Raw genomic sequence first — 24420 nt, 5'->3', positions numbered from 1 at the left:
TTTGTTGTTGGTTTGCTGGTTTTGTTTGGTTTGGATTTGTCGTTTTACTTTCAAAAAGTACCACCAGCACTGCCAAGAAAGTGTCTCTTAAAACACAAAACAGGGCAGGCTAAGTGTAAGTGGTTGCTCAGAATGTTCCAGGCATGCTAATGGTCTGTGTAATTGGTTCTTGACAGCTAAGCTAAGGAAAGAAGTAAGTAGAGCTGTGGGTGGTGAATGAGCCCAAGGTCTCACATCACTTGTGCCCTTGGAGCTCGATCTTGTTTGGAGGGTGGAAGGTCTCCCTCCTGTGCCAAACAGAAGGACTGGGTAATTATTTTAGTAATGTTTCGAGTTAAACCTTAATTTGATTTGAAGTAGGCCATAGTAACAGTGTTTTACTGTTCTGTCCTGCTTTGGATGCAGTGCTTATTTGTTTTTAAAATATTTCTCAGCATCCCTTTGTTAAAAGTGCCAAAGGAGTATCAATTCTGAGAGACCTGATTAATGAAGCAATGGACATCAAGCTGAAACGCCAAGAGGCACAGCAGCGTGAGCTTGATCAGGAGGATGAAGAAAATTCAGTGAGTATTTAACAGCAGCAGTGTGCAAAGTCCAAACTCTCGCTCCTTTCATAAGGCTTAACTGCTTCAGGTTTTGGTTTTGCAACATTCTGTCCAATTGCCAGTGGATTTGACTTAGTTCTGGAGTTTTCTACTTTATGACTGTGTAACCTGATGCTTGGTCCCTGCTCAAGCTGTATTTGAGTGGGACAGGCAGCATGTGTGGGGTCCTGTTCACCTTCTGGTGGAGCTTGAGGCTGGGCTACAAAGTGCTGTATGCAGAAGACTTGACTCATTTTCCCAGTTGGATTAAACTGTTTATGCAGTAGTGAGAAGGTTTTCATTGTAGATTCAGGTCTTAGACTGCTCTCCTTGTACAGAATAATGATATCATCTCTGATGCACTGTGACATAAGTCTGTTGTGTTGTTTTACTGTTGTGCTTTAGAACATCCCTTATAGAAACTTTCTTCTACACAAGAGCAACCGACAGAAGCCTGAGGTGAGGGCATGGGAAGTGTTCAGGGCTTGCTGTGAATTTCAGTTTGGCTCTTTGTTTCAGTGGTTACAGCATGTGGATTTGGGAAGCATGTTGAAAGCTGGTTTTTGAGCCTCTGCCTGCTTCAGCCTGAGTAAATGAAATGGGCAGCACAAGGCATTGTATGCCAGCCCTGCTCAGGGGGGTCCTTGAGCAGCATGGTCCCTGGTATCTGTGCTGAACTCATTGTGCATCTGGTTTTGCAGTCTAGGACTGGGTATTTATTCAGTGTGGAAGTAACTTTATTGGTCACGTTGCCATGATGTCAATTCTATGAGTACTGTCCCTCCCCTGAGTTTTGTCTCTGCCATCCTTTCCTCATTCCTGACTGATCTGGGGTCACAGTCCTGAGAGGTGGTGTCTTTGTGGTGGAGTTGAGTCCTCTCTGTTGCTGTGTGTGTTTTCCTGAAGCTTCTCTACTCCTTGTCTGCTAGCAGAAAAGCTTCCCAAACACTTCCCAAGGGATGTGAAAACTTCTGATGCAGTCCTTTGTTAAATGATCTGTAGCTAACAAATTTATTACTTCCTCTTGCCCACTCACCTCCACACAAAATTAATTCTCCTCTATTAACATCTTGTGTAGTTTTCTCCTCTCTTGCTATTGGTTTTGAGGTTGGGAAGTAAATTTTATAGACACTCTTGACACAGCAGGTAAAATGTTGGGAACATCAGAACATGGAGAGGTGACTTCTCTCTTTCCATGGCACTGAGATGGAGTATTACAGCTTGATGTGCAACACCTGTGTGTTTTCCTTCTGACACTAACACAGATCAGTATGGCCATGGTAACATAAAGAATGTGAACTTATATCCTGAGAACAAAACAGGAGCATCTCAGCTAAGGTGAGATGCCTAGAAACTCTTGTGTAAACCTAGAAAGGGACTTCTGTTCCTGCAGTTGGATAGCTGGTCCACAATTTGAAGAAACCAAATGGATTGTGGAAATCTTGACCCAGTTCTTCCTGAAGTCCTAGTCACAATACACACTTAGTGAAGTACACAGCACCTGGTGGAGCTGCCACCTTTGGCTGACCTAACTCTGCCAGGAAGTTGTTCTGCCAGAATGGCTTTGAAGAAGTTGTGTTTTCCTACAGAATCAGTTCTCCTAAGCCTTGGCAGCAGCAATTCCAACTTTTGTTATTAGTCCCTTTAAGCAAGTGGAAAGATAAAAAGTAATTTTCATTTTAAAATTACCAAACTTTGATAATTTCTTTGAATCCATTCTAAAGATTTTCAAATGTAGTTATTTTTTTTTTCAGTGCCCCTGAAGTTTATGATGAGTAAAACTACCTAAATCTTAGAAATTAAAAAAAAAAAAAAAATCAGGATGATGGGCTTTTCTTTCCATGTGCCACATACTCTCCAGACTTAGACCTGGTGACTCCTCACTGATCTGTACCTCTGGAGACAGGGTTAGGGTCAGCTCTCAGAACTGCCTGCATGAGTAGAAACACTTATGACTGATTGAGTGTTCCAATCTACTCTTACAGACACTTCACCAGCTCAGAAATTAGATACAACTTGTAGTGAGAAGTTTCTGCTGATTATTTATCTGTTCTCTTACTTATCATGCTGGCAGGAAAGTATTCATTAGTTTTCATTCCCTGTTTGGAGATGGCAGGGAGAGAAAAAAGTGCATAAACCAAACATTGCTTCTGTGTGTGTCTGTAAAAACCTCTGAATTAGTGTGACTTGCCAGTGTCCTTAAACACAGACATTCTTCATGGCACTTCATCAGTAAAACCTGTGTTTGTGGCATGTTTGAACAGGAGGAGGATGAGACAGATTCGGGCACCATGGTGAGGGCAAGTGGAGATGAAACTGGCACCATCAGAGCTGTGAACACCATGAGTGATGGAGCCAACACCATGATAGAACATGATGGCACCCTGGAGTCCCAGCTGGGCACAATGGTCATCAACACCGAGGAGGAAGAGGAGGAGGGCACCATGAAAAGTAAGGAAACATCTCTGACTTCCAGAATATTGCTTAAAGCTTCATGTGGCTGTGATATGTATTCCCAACCTGCTTTGATAGTTTTGGTTGATGTATCTTTTGGATGCAGGGAGCCAAAATTCTTAGGTCAGTGCCCTCTGAGAAACCTTCTTAGGTCCAGGTTTCAAGCCATGCTTTGTAGTCTTGCACTTGGTATACACAATTTCCACGAGTGTTAATCAAATAAGATCTGATTCTAGCCAGTCATTTGGGATGGTTTCTTGTCACTTCTGTTTTGCTGGTTTTGTATTTTTCACAGAATGTAGAGGGGGACTCTAACAAGGGGTTAATCACAGAATGTGTGTTGCTGTAGAGGATGATCTGGCTGTAACCTGGCCTCTGAAGGCAGTGAGTCTGTTGTAGGAGTGATGCATGCAATGAACAGATTTACGAAATGGCAAATATATTGCAGGCTCCATCACCTCAGGACATGCACTGGGAGGGGTTGGCATCTCTCTGGAGTGGTGCTCTCCTTTTGTGTGACTGCAGTCCCTGAGGACAGCCCAGTGAGCTGCGTTGCTGTTTCAGACATTTGAGCTGAAATCCATGCTGCCCTAAAACAGGAGAGCTTACTAAAGCCACAAGCCTGGTCAGAGGATGAAAGATTTAAAGTTATGTGACTGATAGTCTTACATCTTGAGCTGGAAAAGGGTTGAAAATGTTTCTTTGATTAAAGAAATAGCAGGGAGAGCCTTCCTAGAAAAGTATGACTACAAGAAAAGGAATCTTTTCTGAGTTGTGGGTTCTCATAGAAATCCATCCCCACTGGTTTGTTAAGCTCCCAGTCCTGGGGCAGAGGTAGTCAGGGATGACTCAGTGGCCAGCCTGGGTGTTTGCTCAAGGACTGGAGAAAGTGCTGACTGAGGGCTTAGCAGTACTCAGGTATGATCACCACATGCAAGGCTTCTTCTTTTGGCTCTGGCACTGCTTCCAAAGACTTCCTTGGCCATCTGCTATTGAGCCTTTAGCTGTTCTTCACAGGAGTTTCCTTTCCTCAGGAATATCTGTGCTGAAAGCTTCTTCCCTGTCAGGGCCCTTTGAAGCTTGTGAAACAATGCTGGGTTTGAGAGGGAGATTTCAGCACAATCCTTTTAAAATTTTTTCCAAACTTTGATAAACATGATTCAGCTCATTAAAACCCAGAGGTGTCAGTCCATGTAGCAGCTTGGGGCAGCAAAGACAATGGTGTGGTGGAGCAAGGTTGGTTTAGCAAGGAGATGGATGGAGGCTTAGAGCAGCAAAAATGTCATCCAAAGGGACATTTCAACAGTACTAAATAAACCTGGTGAAGCTGCAGTTTCTTTACTAACAGCCAGCACTGATAGTTTCTCATCCTCAGAGTGTATTGTTCCATTTCATGGCTCACAGTATCAGAGGTTTTGCTGTCTGGTGCTCCTGCACAGCCAGCACAGTGGCAGTAGAGCACCTCTAGAGTTTATCTGTGGTGTTTGACACGTGCTTCTCTTCTCGCTGTCTTTTTAAGGCTGCAGTGCTTGTAACTCAGAAGCACCTGGTGCTGTGTGTGGTGTTCAGAGGCTTGAGATGCCTTTGATGGTGTGTCTGTAGCAAGGACAGCTCAGGTTTTGGGCAGAGGGAGTTACAGGGCTGCAGGATGCCTTTAGCACAGGGCAGCCTCTACCCTCAAGAGGGAGCTCCACACCAAGCTCTGGCACCTCCAGAGCTCCGTGCCTGGAAAGTAGAGTTTTATTTTAAACCCTCCTTAGACTTCAGGCTCCTTACAAACTCCCTGCTCCTCAGCTGCTGCTGTGCAAGGTGTTCACAGCCAGGTGTGTGGCAGAGGTGCTGCAGCACCCTGGGGGTGGTGGCTGGCACTGGCACCACTTCCATGCCCATGTGAGCCCACCTATTCTGCATTTTGCCTGCTGGTAGCTTCATTCCAGCAAATCTGATGCAAATGATAATGATAACTTTATCCTAACACCCTTTTCTCCTCCTTTGGTGGTGTAACTCTGAAATGCTGCCTGCTGCACCGAGCACTTCCCAGTTTGTGTTGGGGATGCAAGGCAGTGTCTCTGAGCAGCTTGCCCTTTGTGAGGATTCCCTGCAGCTCCATTTTTCAGCTTGCCATTTACATATTCATGACATTCAGTTAAATGCATTTAGCCCTAAAGCTCATCAGCCTGCTGCAGAACCCTCTGGAGAAAGTGCTTTTTTGTAATCTTAAATATAATAATGCTGTTTGAGAACAACTGAGTTTTAAGGAGCTTCATTGAATCATATTTTTAAAGACACCTATAATTTTTTTGGCAGTTTGTCTTATGACTCACAATAGAACCTATTTTTAAGTCAATAAAAAAACTTCTGGTTTGTTTTTCTACATGGCATTATAGCTTCCCTAGGTGTCCTGGGCTTTTTAACTGTAGGTTTCTGAAGTTGTGTTCTAGCCTTTCTTTCTAATTAAAAAAAATAAATCTATGTCTTAACGAGTTTTTTGTTTGGTTGTATTTCTTTTTAATGTAAAAAGTGTTGTAGTTCAGTGTTTTATAGAAAGGATTGTCTTAGAAATCTCTAGCAAACAACTTCCAATAGCCTTGAAAGTGCAAATAACTTCCAGTAGACTTGAAAGTGATTCTTGCATAAATCAATTTGTGACTTCTTAGCTCAGAGGAATCTTGAATTCCAGTATTTTACATTGTAGAGGAAGTTTTGGTTTTCAGTCAATTGAGCTGTAATTGTGTTTGCTTAAATTCTTTCATTTGCTTGGCTTTATTCTGGGCACTCAATATAAATAGTCAGGCATCATTAAAAATGTCACTATGACATTCTGTTACACATTCTGAAAGCACTCAAGTGATTGCCTGGGACTGCAGATACTAAATTGTGCTGTGACACGTTTTACTTGGAAATCGATTGCTGAAAGATTACTTATGGATTGTAGTTAAACTATTCCAGGAACACTTTAAATGTAGCTGGAGAACTACAGATGAGCAGTGATTTGTAATGACAGACATTTCCATTGTGCTTGAGAGCTGGAATAACTTCTGAGCTGTTAATATGTCTGCAAATGTCCTTTTTAAATTCTTCTATGGGAGGATGTGTAGTGCTAGTAAACAGTGAAGTGTTTTTTACTCTTTGTGCTTTTACTCTTCCTTATTCTGCTTTACTTGCTGTACTTGTTTAGATAGTGGAATCTTGGCATGAATTTGTCTCTTTGATTTAAAGAGTGGAACAGAGTTTTATAATAATGTTTCCTTCTTTGAACACCACAATACAATCAGATCCAAGTGAAATTGGATCTAGTTTGTCTAGTTCTGTAGTCTGCCCTGTTTTCTCTGGTAAAGTACATCTTGCTTGTTTAAGCATCAAATAATTGGTGGATCATATTGGAGAATGCAGAACTGCCAGCAGCAGTGTGAGGTGGGCTGTCTGCTGTTTGGGTTGAGATGAATGAGGAGTCTGGAGACAGGGGAAGGATTGTGGCTCTGGGGTTCCTGTTCATGAGGCACACATTCACTACAGGGTCTGGTGCAGAAATAGACCAGAAGCTTTAATAACACTTTAATAACACTGTTGTCTCTACCTTGATAATGTAATGTGCTGGTAAAAATTCTTTAGAGTTTGTAAATGTTCAAAAAAAAAAAAAACAAAAAAAAACCCACAAAAAAAAAACCCCACACCAAAAAAAAAAAAACCAGGCTTCATTCTTACTCAGTTTGAGGTGGCTTGGGTTTTGTTGTGCTTTTACAATGCCCACACTGCTCGGCATGGTTGTGTCATTTTAAAAAAGTATTTCCCCTTTTGAGGGGGAATTGGGCTTCATTAGCAAATTAAATGAGCTAAGATGCAAACTTGGCAATTTCTTATTTGAAAAATGATTCAGAGTAAGCTTGTCATCTTGGTGGCTGTGTGAGACATCCAGTGGGTGACACTTAAACCTGAGCCAGAGAAACGTTTCTGCCAAGACTCAGGAAACATTTTTTTCCCGTGAATTAACCTGAGATTTTTCACATAAAGCAGTGACTGTAAAACCTGCAGTGTGAGCAGCAGAATGAGAATGGGTGGCAGAAGGATTATGTGATTGCATTAATATTGTAATTGACTGAAGTATTACTGGTGTGTAGCTGAGGCAGCTATAATATCATTAGTTGTCCAGGACAGTGCAGTGGCACATTATCCAAATTGCTCATGCAGCTACCATAGAGAATAACTCCACATCTTGTCAGGATTTCCATCATGTGTGTGTCAAAGGTACTGACCAAAGGTTCTTGTTTTGCCTCTGGTTTTCTCCATGGACAACAACAGGTCTTTGCAGCATCTTCCCACTACTTAGAGGTATTAATGTCCAGTGGTGCAGTTCTGTGTTTAAAGCAAATTGGTCCATTTAGTCATAATTGAACCATAAAACACTCCCAGCATTATAATGCATTTAAATAACATGCTGCTGATACAAACTCCTACATTGATTAAATTGTTCTCAAGCTGTAAGAATCATCCTACTGCCACTCTTGGGGTGTGGAGAATACAAATCTGCACAGAGAAATGTTCCTGTTGCTTTTTGACTTTTAATAGCAGCCTTGCTGGCAAGCTTGACTTAAGCAGTGGCCAGCAAAATTTGTTTAAGAGTATTAAGCTGTATGAACATGCAGACAGCATTTCTGAGGGATGGGAGGTGTTGTGTGTGCTGTCATTTTGTTGTGGGGTTTTTGTTGTGTGTTTTGTTTTTCTTTTGAACACTGGCCCTAGTGATTGAAATACATGCTCTGTGCAGGCTGGAGAATGAGGGGAAATTATTCCAGGATCTAAGGGGAATGCTTGTCCACCTTTGGTTGTCCTGCACATTTGACAAGGCTTCATTGCTAAGACAAAGTTAATTATCTGTTTATCTTGTCAGAGATACTGAAATTAGAGAAAGGATGTATGTGTTTAACAGAGCTATTTTTGCTGGTTTTAACAGTTTATTATTGAGCACTCCTGTATTTAGTTAGAAAGTAGGGGACTTTTATTTTTTTTTCTGGACAGAAGCATTTTTCTTGGAGAAGGTGGGAGCTGTGATTAACAGGGTCCTGAGCACTGTGCAGGAGGCAGTGTGCTTCAGGAGACTCAGCCAAGAGACAGAGTGGTAGAAAATCACTTAGTAAGCACATCTCTGTCCCATGCACATTTGTGCATTTGCACACACAGGCAAACTGGAGCCTACCTGTCTCTTCTAAGAATAAACTCACTCCCTACTGGATCAAAATAAATCCTGGAGAAAGTCTTACTCCTAAGCAGGAATAAGGAAAAGTGTAAACTTTTAAATTCCTTCATTGCAGAAGTTCAAAACCAAATTTGTTTCTAGCAGCAGATTTTCAAGCTTAAGGGAGAAAAAATGTTCATTGCAATGTTGTTTTCTGTTCTCTCTAGATAAGCAAATGAGTTTCTGGCTTGTGAATAGAAAGGGAGTTAGGAAGTGCTTACTTGGTTCTGTGCCATCTGGGGAGCCTGAGCTGTTACCCACAGGTGCTGGATGTGAAGCCTCCATCCCTGCTGATGAGGTTGTTTCTCATTAAGATTGATGAGGAGCTGAGCCAGAGGATGCAGAGCAGGAAATGTTCACTTCTTTCTGCATGCACCTTCACATCTCACTGCCTGTCACGTGCAGTGGCTGCTGGACTAAATTAGCAATTCAGGCTAATGAGGTGAAAGACATGAGGTGGTCCCTGAAAATCTGGGATGGAGGAAGAAAGCTGCTCTACATTTATAATCATGTCTGGGATTTAAAGCAGAGGAGATATAAAAGGAGGTAACTTGACCTTAAGCACCTTCAATAACTGTGAGGATTTCCTCCCCTATTTTTGGAAGGGTTCTCACTGTAGATGTTACAGCTTTGGGTAAGTGTTGGTGCTCTTCTCCTTGGATGTCTTTCACACCTTATTCATTCATAGGTTGATTTTTCTGTTCATTTAGGAGTTTCTTATTAATAGCAGGACCTGTTGGGAGTGTTTTGGTTTGATTTAATTTGAGATAGGCCATAATTATGGGGAGACTTGTCCTCATAAAGAGATAAAAAGTGTTACGTGTTCTGCTTTTAATGTGAGGAAATTTCAGCTCCTCTTGCCATGGGATGAGCTTATTAACGATGGAGCAATTTTTGCTCTGGTTGAATAATTTGACATCTCTCTGCTCTACTGCTTAAAATGACTCAGTCCTCTTCAGACTGTACAAATTATGCTGTCCAGCTGCTAAAGTTCATCTGTGATCTCTAAAAAATAGCCCAAAGCAAAGAAAACTGCAGTTCCATTTGAAATTTAATATTAATGAAGTGTTGCTTACACATGACCATCAGGCACTTTTTTTGTGCATCCTAAAAATGTATTTTCAGTCTTGAAGTTACATAATTGAATATAAAGCAGCAGCTTACTGAGACTAGTGAGGACGAAGGCTTAGTAGAGGTTGCAGCCTCTGAATTTTTGACAAATGCACATCCTTATTCCAAGGATCATGTCTTAGTTGGAAATCATTAATGTAGTAGTTGATAAATTAATTGTTGCTGACCAGCTTCATTGTAAATTAATTTGTAGCATTATCTCCTGACTGTGCCCAGCCATAACTCCAGCTCCAATTTTTGTGGTACAGGGAGGAAATCTAATCATTGTGACTTCAAGAACAGGTATTTGAGTATTAGTTGTAAAAACTGCCTTGAGTAAAGTGCACACAAAATGTGTTCCTGAGGTTCTCTTGCTCTCCCTCTCATGACAAGCTTTGTAACTCCAGAATATTCACCACAGGTAGACCTTAGCAATCCCTTTCAAGAGGAAAGAATAATAAAACAAGAATTCTTCTGATGTCAAGTTTGAGTAGAGAAGAATAATTTTAGAGAAAAGCAGAAATTTTAGTTTCATTGCTCAGCAAGCTGTTCAGATAGATAGAAAGCCTTTGTAAATCTCCCTTTCTTTTTGAAAGCATCCTTTGAAGCTCGTAAGCTTCTGAAAATTTTCAATTGTGAGAGCTAATTTGGCAAAATCAACAAAATGAGTCTTTTGATTTCTGGGGCTAGATGATAGCAAGTGATCTGGTTTCATGGATATTCTTTACTGCTGGGTATGAAAAGTAAATCTCTTGCTGGTTTGATTGACTGGGCAGTTTCTTCTTTATCATTCTGCTTTCTCTGCAGCATCATATGGAAATGCAAATGACTTGGAGGCTCTCCACACCTTCTTTGTCATCTTCTGCTTCATGTGAGGTGGTTTGTATGCTGCAGTCAGCCCCTAAGACTGACCTATTCCATTCCCTCAACTATTCAGACAGGTGGCAGTTTTGGAAAGGAGTGGACTGTTGATCAGTTTTTTCCTTACAAGTTGCCCTGGCTGCAGCCTGGCAGAGGAGAGGATCCAAGTGCTGGCTTCTTGCAGAGCCCTGCCTCTACCTGTCAGTTGTGTTTGGGCTGTTTGTGCTTGGACAGGGACTGTCCCAGCCTGCACACTGCCACGTGCAGTTGGACATTGCTTTCCAGTGTTGAAGGACAACACAGAAATTGAAGTTTACAGGGATATTTGTTGTGCACAACTTAGAGCATTCTCTACCTTTGGACCCACTAGTTTCACACCTTTTTCTGTTCTCAGACACAATACACTGATGTTTTTATACTTTTTAAGCATGACTTTAAAACCAGCCCACACCTGTGAGCTTTCTATGGAGGGCTCCTGCTCTTCACAGAATGCAGGCTGAGCTCTGAGCAGCCCTCCCTGCTCTGCACAGCCACTCTGAACCTGCAATTCTGCAGTCAGTTGGACCAGCCCCAGCAGAGCTGTGGTGTTCCATTTGTGTAATTAATATAGCTCCTAAAAGATGACTGCATATCTAAATGATAGACCTTTAATGGCTCCAGGGAGCTCTCATGGCTCATCCTTATAAGCAACTCTTTAGATTCCAAAATAGATGCAACAGTGAAGCCTTTCTTGTCACCACGGGGTGACCTTCTCATAAAAGGCTCTTCTCCACCACAGTTGTGATCTCACTTTCTGTCAAATGTTCATATTTTAGCCTAACCCTATAAAATTAGGAAGTTAAATGCTTTTTGGCACAGACACATTTGGTGCGGTGTCATCTTTCAGCAGCATCTGCTTCTGCAAATAGCAGGGATCGATTTTTGGTCTTTGGCTGCCTGTTATCAAAATTTTAAAGATATAGTGGTGTGACTCTTGTGTTGAATTAATGGCAGGTCATCTTTGGAAAGAGGACTCTGCTGCTAAGTGGTAAGATTGACAAAAAGAAGTTCAGTTGTGCTGGGATGATAATTGATTTGGTGCAATGTCTTTCTGTCTTCAGGAGTGTTTCTGTCCATCTTTGCTGCATCCACACCCCTACAGCGATCACAGCAGCAACTAAAATTTCAGCTATCTTAGATCTGCATCACAGCTCTTTCTCCTTTTATATTGCCATCTCTTTTTTCCCCCCCATTTTTTGTCAGTTAGGAATCTCTGCTTCATATCAGTTTAAAAAAAAGCAGCTCTAAGATGCAGTGTTATGTGTTGATGTGTGGAAATGTACTAAAATTGATGACTAAATGTACTTAAATTGGTGACTAAATGTATTTAAATTGGTGAGTAAATGTTGCTTGTGTTTGCAGGACCTAAGGTGGCTGCAGGGTGAGAGGTGTCTGATGGTGGGTGTGAAGAGCACGTGTCACAGAAGCCCTTGGGTGGGCAGGGAGCTCTGGTGCTCCTCAGGCTGATTCCCTGTGTGCAGCTGTCCCTGGAATGGGATAAGTGCAAAGTCAGATCTGGTTGCTCCAGGCTTTGCAAAGTCACTCCAGTCCCATTCTGTTGCACAACCATCCTTGCTGTGAAACTTCCTTCCTTTTGTTCAGCCCAGCCAAGTTACCCCTTGCAGCAGTTCATTTCCCCTCGTCCTCTCACTGGGAGAGTAAGGAGATCACACAGGAAGTTCATTGCCCTGCACTTCAGGAGAGCAGATTTTGGCCTCTTCAGGAATAAGCTTGGTAGAGTATCATGGGATAAAGTTGTGGAGGGAAAAGGGGCCCAAAAAGCTGGTTCATATCCAAGGCTAACTTCCTCCAAGCTCAGGAGCAATGCATCCTGACAGTGGGGAAGTCAGGCAAAAATGCCATGAGGACTGCTTGGATGAACAAGGATCTCCTGGACAGACTCAGCCACAAAAAGGAAGCCTACAGAGGGTAAAAGCAAGGACAGGTAGCCTGGGAGAGATTCACAGAAACTGTCTGAGCAGCCAGGGATCAGGTTAGGAAAGCTGAAACCCTGATAGAATTAACTATGGCCAGGGACATCAAGGGTAGCAGGAAGATCTTCTAGAGGTCCATAATTTTCCCTGTTCTTCCTTTTGTCACTGACAGCCCTGAGCTGTGTGGTGCAGCTGGCATGCTGGAGGGAAGGGATGGCCTCCAGTGGGACCTGGCACACTGGAGAGGTGGGATCTGCAGATCTCTTCTGCCCAGTGCTGCAGTTCTTGGTAAAACACAAGATGTGAGGAAATGAGCATGGTTATTTTGACTGGCTCTCTGAATTAAGCTCTGTTTTGAGTGAACAGTTTTTTAGAAAGTAAATAGACAAGAACTGAATAAGCCAATGTCACTGGAGTGAAACATTTGCTTTCACAGTCTCTTTTGCTCCAAACAGTAATCTTCAAAACAGAATACAAACATGATTTAGATTTTCCCTTTTTCTCCCCCTAGGAAGTCTGAATTATTGAGACCCAGGCTGGCTGTCAGTGAGCTGTGTATAGATTAGCCTGACTAGTTATGAATTCCTCTCTTTCTGCAAAATTAGTTGGTGTTAAACATTGCCATGATTGCCCATAATAACTTACCTCCTGCTTCAAGCAGGCTGAGCTGCAGCAGGGTACAAGGGGTGTGTTTACTTCATTCTAAATAAATGTTTTATCACTCAGCAGTAATTGGATTGTGATTGTATTTCAGTAATTATTCCCAACAGCAAAGCTGTTCTCCACTTTGCAGACGTGTTCTCTGCCTGACCTTCAGGCTGCTGGTCTGAAGGTGTCTTTCTTGATCTAATTATGTATGATGAGTTTTTTAGTTTTGTTTTTTAAAAAAGGGGAACTACTGCCAGGGGTATAATAATTTGTCTTTGCTCCAGTTGTCATGGTGCAAAAGTATCAGCACTTCAGTTCATGCTTGAGCTTTTAGCTGGCCCTGGAGAGGCAGAAAGATGCAGGGCTTTTTCAAAATGCATCATGACATTTAGGGCTGTGCAGAACCACACTTCTCTCAGTATCACAACCCAAATATCCTGCCAAGATTTCTCATACTTTGTAGAAACTTGTTCCGTATTTAACGTGTCTGCAGACAAGTAATTTCCTAGAGTATCTTGCAGCTGACCAAGGACTTCATCCACTTCTCTGAGGTTCAGACAGAGTCTGCCAGGGAAGTTCTGGATCACTGGGTGGCAATTTTATATGCAAGAATAATATTCTGTGATTAAATCTTAATGAGTTTCCAAAGCAGCTAATATTTTTTCAAGAGGAAAGTGCTGCTGCATGTCCTCAGAGAGGACTGTTTTGTGACAGCCTGCCTTCTGCACAGACTCTTGTGGGAGAGTCTCTGCATTACACAGACCTTGCCAACCCATCACAGGACATCCCCTGTGTGCCTGTTGGAAGCTCTAAACTCTTGGTTGGTTGCCTGCCTGACAGATTATATTTATTTCAAACGTATGGCATTCAGCACTGAACTTATTTCTGCACTCCAGACTTTCGGCTGTTCTGCTGCCATTTTCTGCTAACTCCAGTCCTGATCCTGCTTTCTGAAAATTAGGGTTTCTGCATCACCTAAAACATATGTTTCAAGTATGAGTAACTTATTCTGGAGAGCCTTGTGTTACAGAACAGAGCCATTTAGTGGGTTCCAGTGCTTGCTTCCGTGCTGCTCACAGGTTTGGGTGATTTCATCACCAGGAGCAGGGCAGTGGCACTGAGCTGTGAGCAGCCAAGCTGTGAGCTTGCTGTGCAAGCCTGCCTCTTAGTTTGGGCTGAGACTCTTAAGGAATTAGCTGTGCTGAAACTCAGGACAGCCCAGTTTTAGTGTGCACAGCCTGGGCAGCATCTGGTGCTGGGCTGGCTGCACTAATGGAGAAATGTTCCCTTGGAGATGCTGGAAGCCTTGTAACCTTGACTTGCTGTGAAGTTAAATTTCATGTTTTCTTCCTGTTTTGGCTTTTCTTGTTGCTGTCTGTGTTGGGTATTAGCATTTCCATCCTCTCACATTTCATCACTTCCTTCCTCATTGTGCTGTCATCACCCTAGAAATGAAGCCGCCCTCCCATTTCTTATTACCCCAAGTTTCTTAATTACAGTCTAAAATGGAATGGTTAATCTGTAAATCTGGCTTGTTTGAGTCCAAGTCTAAGCCTTTCTTCCACTAAGAAAGTTGGTTCAGAAGAGCCAATTTACGAAAAGGAAACTAGGGCAGTAAACTTGAACACCTACTGCCTATTTATAAAAAGAAAAAAAACCCAAATTTTTAAAGCTAAATAAGCCTTTCTACTCAAACAATATAGAAAAGTTGACTGCCTCTACCCAAAGCAAATTTTGTGGTATTTATAAGGTGTTTGAAAGCCTCATTCTTGTCCTGTTCACAAATGTAAGGGGGAGTTTCTTGTAAAACAGCACTGTGTATTTTTGAAGCTTGCTTCTCTTGCAGTGCATCCTGGCTGGGATGGAGGAGCCCAGCCTGTCTGGCCAGCCCCTGTTCAGTTCTGGCATTCAGGGCATGGCATTGGTTACCTGGAGAGTGCTGGCAGGGATGGATTGCAGGTCTAGAGGCCAAGGCCTCCAGCCCTGTAATCTCTTCTGTGCTGGGCTTTCAGCTTTCCTTCTCCACTTTTCTCTCTCTGCTGTCAGCTTTATGATGGAAAAGCTGCTGAAAAATAGTATTTTAGCAAGTACTTTAGCAGTACTGTGTGATTTAGTGTGTGCTAAAAAAATAAAATCACTTCTGGGTATGATGTAGGGCTGTATAACCAAAATTGTATTTTTCAAAACAACTATTTTTTTCTTATTTTTAATATTTCCAGGGAGGGATGAAACAATGCAGCCAGCCAGACCATCATTCCTGGAATACTTTGAACAGAAGGAGAAGGAGAATCAAATCAATAGCTTTGGGAAGAATGTTTCTGGCAAGACAAAAAATTCATCTGATTGGAAAGTACCACAGGATGGAGACTACGAATTTGTAAGTCTATACTTTGAAATTCAATCAGTGTGACAATCTTTAAGAATTTTAGTCAGCTGCCACGAGATTATTTCTTGTTTTGACAGACTAATGGAAACTTGAGGAGGTTCTAATTGCTAATGCATTTGGATGGGGCATTTGGAAAAACTCTTTTCTTTATGTATTTCTCAGTAATCACAGCCAGTCATTATCTGTAAATGTTCCTTGTTTAAAAGCAAACAAAAGAACAAAAAAGCCTGAGGACATGAAGGTATAAGCTGTCTTGCTTTACTTCCCCATTATGCATTTAAAATTTAAAAAAAAATAATTCCAGATGGCAGTTGGAAAATGCAAATCCTCAGTGTCTAGTGTTTGACAAAGAACAGTGTTAGAACTATTAAATGTCCTTGTTTTTCTCAAGCTTTGGCACTGGATTTTGTTCTATAATACAAACATCAAGCTTGTCTTAATTTCTCTTTTCAAATCCTTATTTTCATTCTTCCTTCCTGAGGCTGACGTGCTCAGAAGTTTCAGGAACTTTTCAGAAGTTCAAAGAAAGACCTATTATTCATAAATTTGATTTAAATTGTGTATGTGTGAGGATGTAAAATTTCATGTTTGATTTCAAAAAGCCAGAAGATCCTGGGCATTGCTCCCTCCTCATTTTTCTGCAGGGATCTTTCACTGTGGACACTCTTTGCTCTCTGTGCCCTTTCAGTGCCTGCCTGTGGTTCAGGCTGTCACTCTGGCAGTAGCTGGTGATATTCACTCCCCACATTGTGCAAAGCAAATTCCCTCTGCTCTTCACAACTCCAGGAGATGCCTCCCTTCAAGGCTGGAATAACAGCTGGAGATTTTCTTTCTCTTTCTGTAGATTGTATAGATTTACTGCTGTTATTTTGTTGTCTTTGCTCCTGCTTTTCTTATTTTCTTGTTCAGGCTGCAAAGAATGGCTGAGGGGACCTCCTGCATTCCCTCCCTCCCTTTGCACTCTTATCTTTGTTATCTTTGGTCTCAAGGCATAAAGCCACTGCACAAATGTGTTTTGTGCAGAAATAACCCTCAAGCTGCCTGTGTCTCACAGGGCCTGGGCCCAGCACACCATTCCAAGTCAGAGACTTCATTTTTCTCATTCACCTCATGCTGGACCTTAATTGAATGATAAACAATTGGTTTTTAATGAGTGGCATTTCCCAGGAGGCAGGGGCAGCTTGGGAGGATCTTCAGAGTCTTTTGTAGTCTGCAGGGGATGTCCCAGGGGGAAATTTGCTGTAATTATTTTACTTTCTCATTTGGTTGCTAACAAGTTTAGCAGTGTATTTCCTGTGAGTGGGATGCACTCCCCTGGGAGCTGGAGGTGCAGGGAACACCCAGCCAGCACAGGCAGCACTAGCAAAGGTCGCTGCCTTTCCAGCAAGCAGGACCCACAAGTATTTTTAGAACATGAAAAGCAACTCCTGTGACATGTGTGACCCTGTTTACTGATTTCCATTAGGAGTGCAGTGCTGCCATGTGCACAGATTCCCACTGTGCTGGAAGCAATAAAAGTGAGCAATAAATTGGCCTTTGGGTCACCTTTGTGAAGGAATTTGTAGAAATTTCACTTCCCAGCTCTCTGTGTTTCTCTAGTTCAGTTGTGTATGAATGTACCAGCCTGCCTTGCATATAAATTTTGGAATTTATATGCTTTTTTTTTTTTCCTGTAGGATGAGAAAATTGCTTGAAAACAGCCTTAATAAATAACGTGGGTGTTTTTATTGCCCTTATCTGAGGGTTAGTACAAGCTCACGTTGTATAATGCAGTCAAAGACTTAAAATCATGTATTTTTCCCATTTGGCTAAAAATCTATTGATTTGATGACTATCTATGGCTAAAAGTCATGTTTATTAATGATTTATTAATTGCAAGCATCAATGTAATAAGCCCTGTGGAATAAGGGAAAAAAGGCATTAATCAGTTGTATCCAGTACCTCTGTCCTAGACCTGCCTGCAGCTATAATTTCTGCATTGCCAAAGTAGGCAGGTTTGAGCAGCCTTTTTCTACAGTTTGCAGCATTCCAAGTAGAGATGAGATCAGTGAGATGCCAGGTAAATCTTTGTTCCTCTGGGCCTTAAGAAATGATTGAAATATTATTGCTTTCTGCTACTGCAGACTAGATAAATATGCCTTCTCTCCTTTTCTGTATTCCTCTCCCTCCTGTGTGAGTAGCACCTGGAGTCTCCTGTCTTCCAAAACAAAACAAAAAAAAAGCAATATTAAATTACAAAAGATTTTTACTTTTTTTTTTTTTTTTTTGCCTATGGCAAAACCATTTGACCTTTTCTTGACTAACACTGTTGTTCTGAAGCAGGCAAATAAGACACTATTTATATCACAATGGCAATGTCACATCAGATGAGGGTTAGATTGAGTCAGCCCCATCCACTGCAGAGCTGAAAACCCAGAGATCCTCTTCTGAAAGGTGATGAACTCCAATTCCTCCCAACTGTGATGCTCTGGCTGTGGTCAGAGATGTCTTTAATCCAGAGTATTTCCAGAAAAGTACTTCTAGCCTTGGATTTCTGAGGTGGAAGTTGTTCTTAAATGATTAGTCAGTGCCTGATGCTGGTAATGTTTATCCCCTCTCATGTTTGAACAAGGATCTTTTAAGCCCTGTTTGGCTGTGAACAGTACTTTCAGCAACATTATGATTTATTTAACATGGGGAGAAAAATACTAATTATGGGCAAAAATCCTTGCTTTTAGGAAGAACATAACAAAGTCTAGCAGAGATTGCTGCAGGGGTAGGCTGATAATAGGCAGGCTGCATTGTATGGATAATTCCTAATTGCCATAATCAGATCTCAGAATTTTTGTAGTTGCATTTCAATTTGCCAGTGAACATTAGTCACATGCTGTTGCACAGACTTAATAATGCTAGAAGATTTGTTTAGACAATGTCCTACATTTTTTCACTTTAATCTTTCAGTAGTACTGTAACACACAGCAAAATTAGCTGTGTAGTGTTTCCTGCCCTTAGACACAACAAATCCTTTACTTATTCCTATTTTAAAAGCCTTTTAACTGCTCTGAGCACATCAGTATTCTAATATCACTTGTGGTTAAGGTAGAATCACTTGTTTTTATTCTGGCCCTGCTTGAAAGGCCCTCAGTGTTGCCAAACCCATTGTAGCACATATTTGTGGATCAGCCAGTCATGAATGTTTGGTATTACATCAGTAATCCTTTTATTGAAAGCCTGTTTTGTTAGCAAATTAGCAGGTGCCAGCCACTCCTGGCTTGTGAGAGCTTTGACAACACTGAAACCTTTTCAGTTTTATTCCATGAGTGTGGTTCCACAGGCAGAAATCAGTGGCAGCTGGGCCCCAGTCAGTGTCACACTTTGCCATCATGATGTGGCTGTGGGTTTTTTAAAATACCTGTAGTGATGAGCTTAGGTTCTGCTGTAATTCTAAGTCCTGTTCTTTTCATTTATCAGTGAATTTTTGCTGTCCTGGGGGCTTGTTTGGATGTGAAGTCAAGGAGGGCATGAACTTCTGTCAGAGATTAGGGCAGGAGTACTGCAGGACATCAAGTCTTGATGGCATTGGAGCTGTTTGCTCCAAGGCTTTCTTTGTTTCCAGCACCTGTGGATCTGCCAACCATTCCTTGCCTTGTGAGGTGCCTGTTGAGAGCTGAATTGGTGCAGACACTTTCCTGGGTCTGCAGCTGCTCTCTGGGCTGCCCTGCAGAGCAGCAGGAGGGAGCTGGGCTCTTGAAGGGAGGCAGTGCCATTCCCCTCCAGGAACTCCTGCTTTTCTGCACTGGCAATCTCCATCCTGCTGGGAAGGAAGATAACAACCAGAATCAAGGTTTATGTCTCTTTCCTAAGAAGTGTGCTGCTTCTTTTGGGAAAACCCTGATTTGCTTGCATCTGCAAGGTCTTTGTGAGTCAGACCTGTTCCCATTCCTGCAATTATCAACAGCCCTGATATGGGTCCATCCTTCTCTCTCCTTGGCTTAATGGAGGGGATCTGCCTTCACAGGTCCTCTCATTGAAGCAGAAACACTTTGGAGCAGAGCTTCTGTCCTTAGGAAAAGAAAACTAACATATGCTGTCACTGTCATATTTTCTGAAAATTCCCTTTGCCGGGGTTTCTCCTGGAAAGCTGAGAAACCTCAGGGAAAAATGAAAACAATAATTATCTGATTTGCTTCTCCTGTGTTTGGCTGCTTTGGAATGTGGTTTGGACATTGTTTATCCAACAGGTGAATGGTGTTTACTTAATGACCAATCACAGCCAGCTGTGTTGGGACTCTGGAAGGAGTCACAAGTTTTCATTATCATTCTTGTTGAGCCTTCTGTAAATATCCTTTCTCTAGAATAGAATAGAATAGAATAGAATAGAATAGAATAGAATAGAATAGAATAGAATAGAATAGAATAGAATAGAATAGCCTTCTAAGAACATGGAGTCAGATTCTCAATTCCTCCTTCATCCTGGGGACCCAGAAAATACCACAGTATACCCTGGGGGATGTCAGGCTTTGCAGAAGTGGAAGCTGCAGACGTGGCCAGTTTGTCAGATTTCTGTGGAAGGTGACAGTTGCCGTGGCCTTTGGTCACAGTGCCACCACCCTGCAGCCTGCTGGGAGTGAACCTGTGTTTGTTTCAGCTCTGTGTCCATGCTGGGAGTGCCATTCTCTGGGCTGGCTCATCCCTTTAGCTCCCTCTGAGCAGTGTCTCGCTGGCTGCTGATGGGAATTTCTTTGGACAGGAAAGATTGCTGTGATTTCCCTGCATTCCAAAGCAGCCTGCATCACTTCTCAGTGCACAGTGGCATCTGTTTCTCTGCTGCTGGGGAGGGCTGTCCTGCAAGCAACAGAGCTGTGGCTTAGGGAATTTTTTCCAGGGTGAAATTAAGAAGGATGAGCAGGAGGTGTTAATTGCCTCTAATTGGGAGGAAGAATGCAAGAGCTCATCAGCTGCCACTTCTTCCAGGGCTGCACAGGCAGAGCCCCCAGATACAAGCAGGAGTTCTGGTCTGCACAACCTGCCTGTCAGAGAAGGAGATTCAGTGATTGCAGGAGCTGTGGGATCACACCCAGCTCTTCCCCTCCTATTGATCCCTCCCCAGGTGTTTCACCTGCTGCTTCCAAAGTCTCAGGCCACAATTTGCTGTCCATGTGTGACTTCTCTGTGGAATGTGCTGCTTGAAATAGGCCAGTGTTGAAATGACACATCTTCATTTCACAAGGGTCTGTACACCACTTACCATGGCCTCTGGTTCTGTTTGCTTACCCTGACTGCTGCCCAGGGCTCCTTGGAGCTGGAAGCTGCAGGAGTTGGATGCTGGCTCACCAAGCCAGTGGTCTGACAAGTGGTTGAAGCAAAGTATCAAGGAAACTCTTAAAATTGAATTAAGTCCAATTTCTAAAAGTATATTTGCCTCTTTTGGAGATCTTAAATTGCAGGAGTTGGTATCACAACTTCAGTCTCCCTCAAATAGCTGAATAATTATATGTCCATTTATAATTATTTGATGGGAAACTGATATTTTCTCTGTCTGTAAGGAGCTTCTGGCCAGGGCTTTAACAGCTACTGCTTAGATTTTTCTTTTTTTACAAGTATAATGTAGATAAAAGCAAACCTTCCTCTTCTCTGAGTGAAGGTATAATTATTTTTCTTGAAGTAGTAAAGAAAAATAAAATTTTCTGTTTACTGGAGACAGTGATTGATTATGGTGATCTCACCTGGGATATTCTGTTATTATTCACATCCTCATTTCTGTGCTTTTACTTAGTAGTTCAAAACGTTACATTGGAAACAGATTTTTAAAATAAATAAAAAAATAAGTAAACCCACTTCTGGTATCTTTACCAGCAAAAAAGGGAAGTGTGTTGGTCTAGTGGTGTCTTCAGCTTGAACAAGAGGCTGTTTGTTTGCAGTGAGAACGGGAATGTGAATCTGCTTAGACAAGTTAGGTATTGGTGTGATAGCAAGAAATTGAAAGCTCAATTCTTTCAGAGCAAGGCTGTCAGAGCACTGGGACCATGGTATATTTTTTATATGTATTTCATTCTATATTTTAGGGTAGACAGCAGCCTGCAGATCAGGGTCTGCTTGTGAGTGTCAGGTGTGGTCCAGGCAGGCAGGATCCAGCCACGAGGGATGGCAGTGGGCTGGAGTCCAGGGAGGTGCAGTGAGGATGCTCTCTGGAGCACCAGGTGCTGCTCAGCCTGGCACCACCCAGCCACAGTCCCAGCTGGAACCTCAGGTACAGGCACTTCCAGTGAAAACCTGAATCTGTTTCCTTTGGTTAGACAGGTTAGGTATTGGTGTGACAGCAAGAAACTGAAGTGTATAAAAAGCTGAATTCTTTCAGAGCAAGGCTGTCAGAGCACTAGGACTGTGGGATCTTGTTTATATATATATTTTAGGGTAGAAAGCAGCCTGCAGATCAGGGTCTGCTTGTGAGTGTCAGGTGTGGTCCAGGCAGGTAGGATTGCATGGGGGATGGCAGTGGGCTGGAGTCCAGGGAGGTGCAGTGAGGATGCTCTCTGGAGCACCAGGTGCTGCTCAGCCTGGCACCACCCAGCCACAGTCCCTGGTGCAGGGATTTGCAGCTGCTGCTGCTCCCCTGCCTTGTGCAATGACTGCAGGAACGTGGCCATGGCTCAGCACAGCCCAGTGCCTCTCCCAGCTCTGCTGAGGAATGGCTGCACGCTGGAACCATCTGTTTCTTTCACTGCAGGTGATTTATGGGGAGGAACTGTTGGAGGGCAGGTGATTTATTGCTTATCAATAACAGTAAACACACGCTGCTTTACAATGACCAGAGTCTCTAATTTATTGCAGTCTGTCTCTGAAGGTGTCATTTGTCTTGTGAACAGCTCGTTGTCTGCCAGTACCTGGAACATCCAACAGCTTTGGTTTCTCTGAACATCCATTTGGATAGCATTTGTTAGCAATCTAATATTGATGCTTTATAGCTTTACTACCTTTTGTCCTTTTAAAAGTTCAATCGATTAAAAACTTGAGAGTATTTTCTGTGCAGTTGCCAGCTTTGAAAATGATGGCAGACTGAATAACTGGCTCTTATTTTGTTGGAATTGGTCTTTGGGTCTTTGCTAGCAGGAGGAAGAAGGCATGCTGAGGATGCAGGGTTAAGGCAGATGCTAGGAATACTTGCATTATATGGGAAAGCTGCTGGTCTGTGACTTTTTAATTTATCATTTTATAGTGTTTCCTGACTTTGCTGTGATCTTCTTAGGTTTATCTTCTTTTTACTTCTGCCTTTTAAGCAGCTTGGTAAAGGTGTCAGATGCAGGCCTCTGCACTAATCTTTCTGTTTCTCCTTTCTGCCAGACAAATTACTCAAGTGAGTAATTTGAGTTGGTTACTGAGACACCAGAAAGTCTGTCTGCTTGGACAGCAGCAAAAAAAGCTGTGTTAGAGTGTGCACATTTGTAGGTCATTTAAACAGCATCACTGAAAATCAAATAATCTTGTGCCTTCTATTGAATTATTATGAAACTTAGATTATATTCTTTATTGTCTGAGAGAGCAAGTTTCTCTGACCCTTGTGTCATGGATGAAAATTGATTGTTCAAAAAATTCATCTGAATACGTACAGTTTTGTGTAGAAGAATAAAAAAGTTTGGTTAAAGTAAAGCATTTTTCAATAACATTTTTCGAAGACTAAACCAAACACTTTGTGTGAATCTTCAGGGACTTCTCTGTCCAAGTGTTTCTTCCCTTCATCTATCATGAACTCTCCTTTTTCCCAGTGGTGACTGGAATAAAAATTACTTCTCAGGCACTGACTTCTTCCAATAGTCTTACTTTGAACATAAAGTGAACTTATTTGCTGGGGCATTTATCAGTTTGAGAGATAAAGCCAGATCTGGGATGGCTGATTGATATCTCTGTCTAGGCACTGTGGAACCAGGGCAGGGTCCTGCTTGGGAAGCAAGAAAACTTGAGGTACTTGTTTCTGCTGTGCTGGATCTAAAATAAAGATTTCTTTCTGTGGGAGAACATTAAGGCTACCTTTTTTTTTTTTTTTTTTTTGAGGGAGGGAAACAAACTAGAATTAAAGGACTGTTTTTCTGACAACAGGAGCCAGTCCAGGATAGACAATTATTAACTTTCAAATCTGAATTGTTCCCCCATGGTATCTCCTCCTTATTGAGAAGGATATTGAAGTGTCTTGCTTAGATGCAGTTTCACTGTGAAGTATGATTTATAAAAAGAGACAGGTTTTCCTGATGTTTTATTCATTGGTTTTAAATGTCACCTGTCTTGATTCATATCACTGACATTCCTTGAATGGATTTCCTTTTTTTTTCCTCTTCAGCCATCTGCCAAGAATTTTTAAAGCTCTGTTAATTGTTTATTTCTCTTTTAAGCATTACCTTTCCAGCATATTTAGTATGTTCTTCCCAACAGATACTTTTAACTTGTGACATCTTTATTAAGCACAAATGGTTCATTCTGTCACCTTGTAGTCAAACAATCTTTTTAAAAATAAGCCCAGGAGCAGCTTGCTTCTCTCTTTTATTGTTTAAGTAGTCTTGAATGTTCTGTAACATTTGCATGAGGAAGACACTCTGAACCTCCCTGCAAACCTCATTGGATTTGTGGCTGTGTCAAATCACCAGTGAGATTCACAGCGAGTTCTGTGTACATAGGTTTGAGAAACCTTTCCAAATTCCCTTTATAACAACAACAACAAAAGAAGAATGTACCACATTTCTTTTAAAAATTTGTTAGCAATATTTAAAATTGAAAAAGGTACTTCAGAGACATGATTCTTGTCTCTGCTGGGGAAGAGAATAGATTCCTGCTCTCTCCCATTTGCTAACAGGGTCATTGCTCACCACCTGCTTTCACTTTGGTGCTAACTGACATTGATTGCCGAGCACTTACTGCCACAACTTGCTGTCAAATTTTCATTTTTTGCTATATTTTTGTATATAGCAGGCCTTCTGTGACGTGAGGCTTTTAGATGGAACCTGCAGTGAGTGGGAAGTAAAATGAGTTGCTGTAGTTTGTTGCTTAGGTCATGGCCCTTAATGGAGACTGAAATAATGTAACCTGAAATCGACTTCATATCAGAGGACTCAGACTTGTAAATTCAACATCCTGGACTATCTTGGAGGCCCCTTGCCTACTGCAGATTTAATCTGCTAAGACATTGACTGAAAGTTTTGCAGA

The 24420-nt window shown here is 42.0% G+C and overlaps 1 protein-coding gene across 1 annotated transcript in view; it reads left to right on the top strand.

Annotated features, from left to right (window-relative positions):
- Nucleotides 1–24420, top strand: part of STK4 (serine/threonine kinase 4) — a 46926-nt gene that overhangs the window by 7863 nt on the left and 14643 nt on the right. Inside the window, exons 8-10 of the mRNA XM_059863053.1 lie at nucleotides 435–563; nucleotides 2849–3035; nucleotides 15083–15240. Coding sequence (XP_059719036.1) covers nucleotides 435–563; nucleotides 2849–3035; nucleotides 15083–15240 — 474 coding nt within the window. The remainder of the gene's footprint in view (nucleotides 1–434; nucleotides 564–2848; nucleotides 3036–15082; nucleotides 15241–24420) is intronic.

Source organism: Haemorhous mexicanus, chromosome 18 (assembly GCF_027477595.1).
Source record: "Haemorhous mexicanus isolate bHaeMex1 chromosome 18, bHaeMex1.pri, whole genome shotgun sequence".
Classification (NCBI taxonomy): Eukaryota; Metazoa; Chordata; class Aves; order Passeriformes; family Fringillidae; genus Haemorhous; species Haemorhous mexicanus.
The sequence above is the reverse complement of the archived record's forward strand: the minus strand, read 5'-3'. Positions and strand labels throughout refer to the sequence as shown.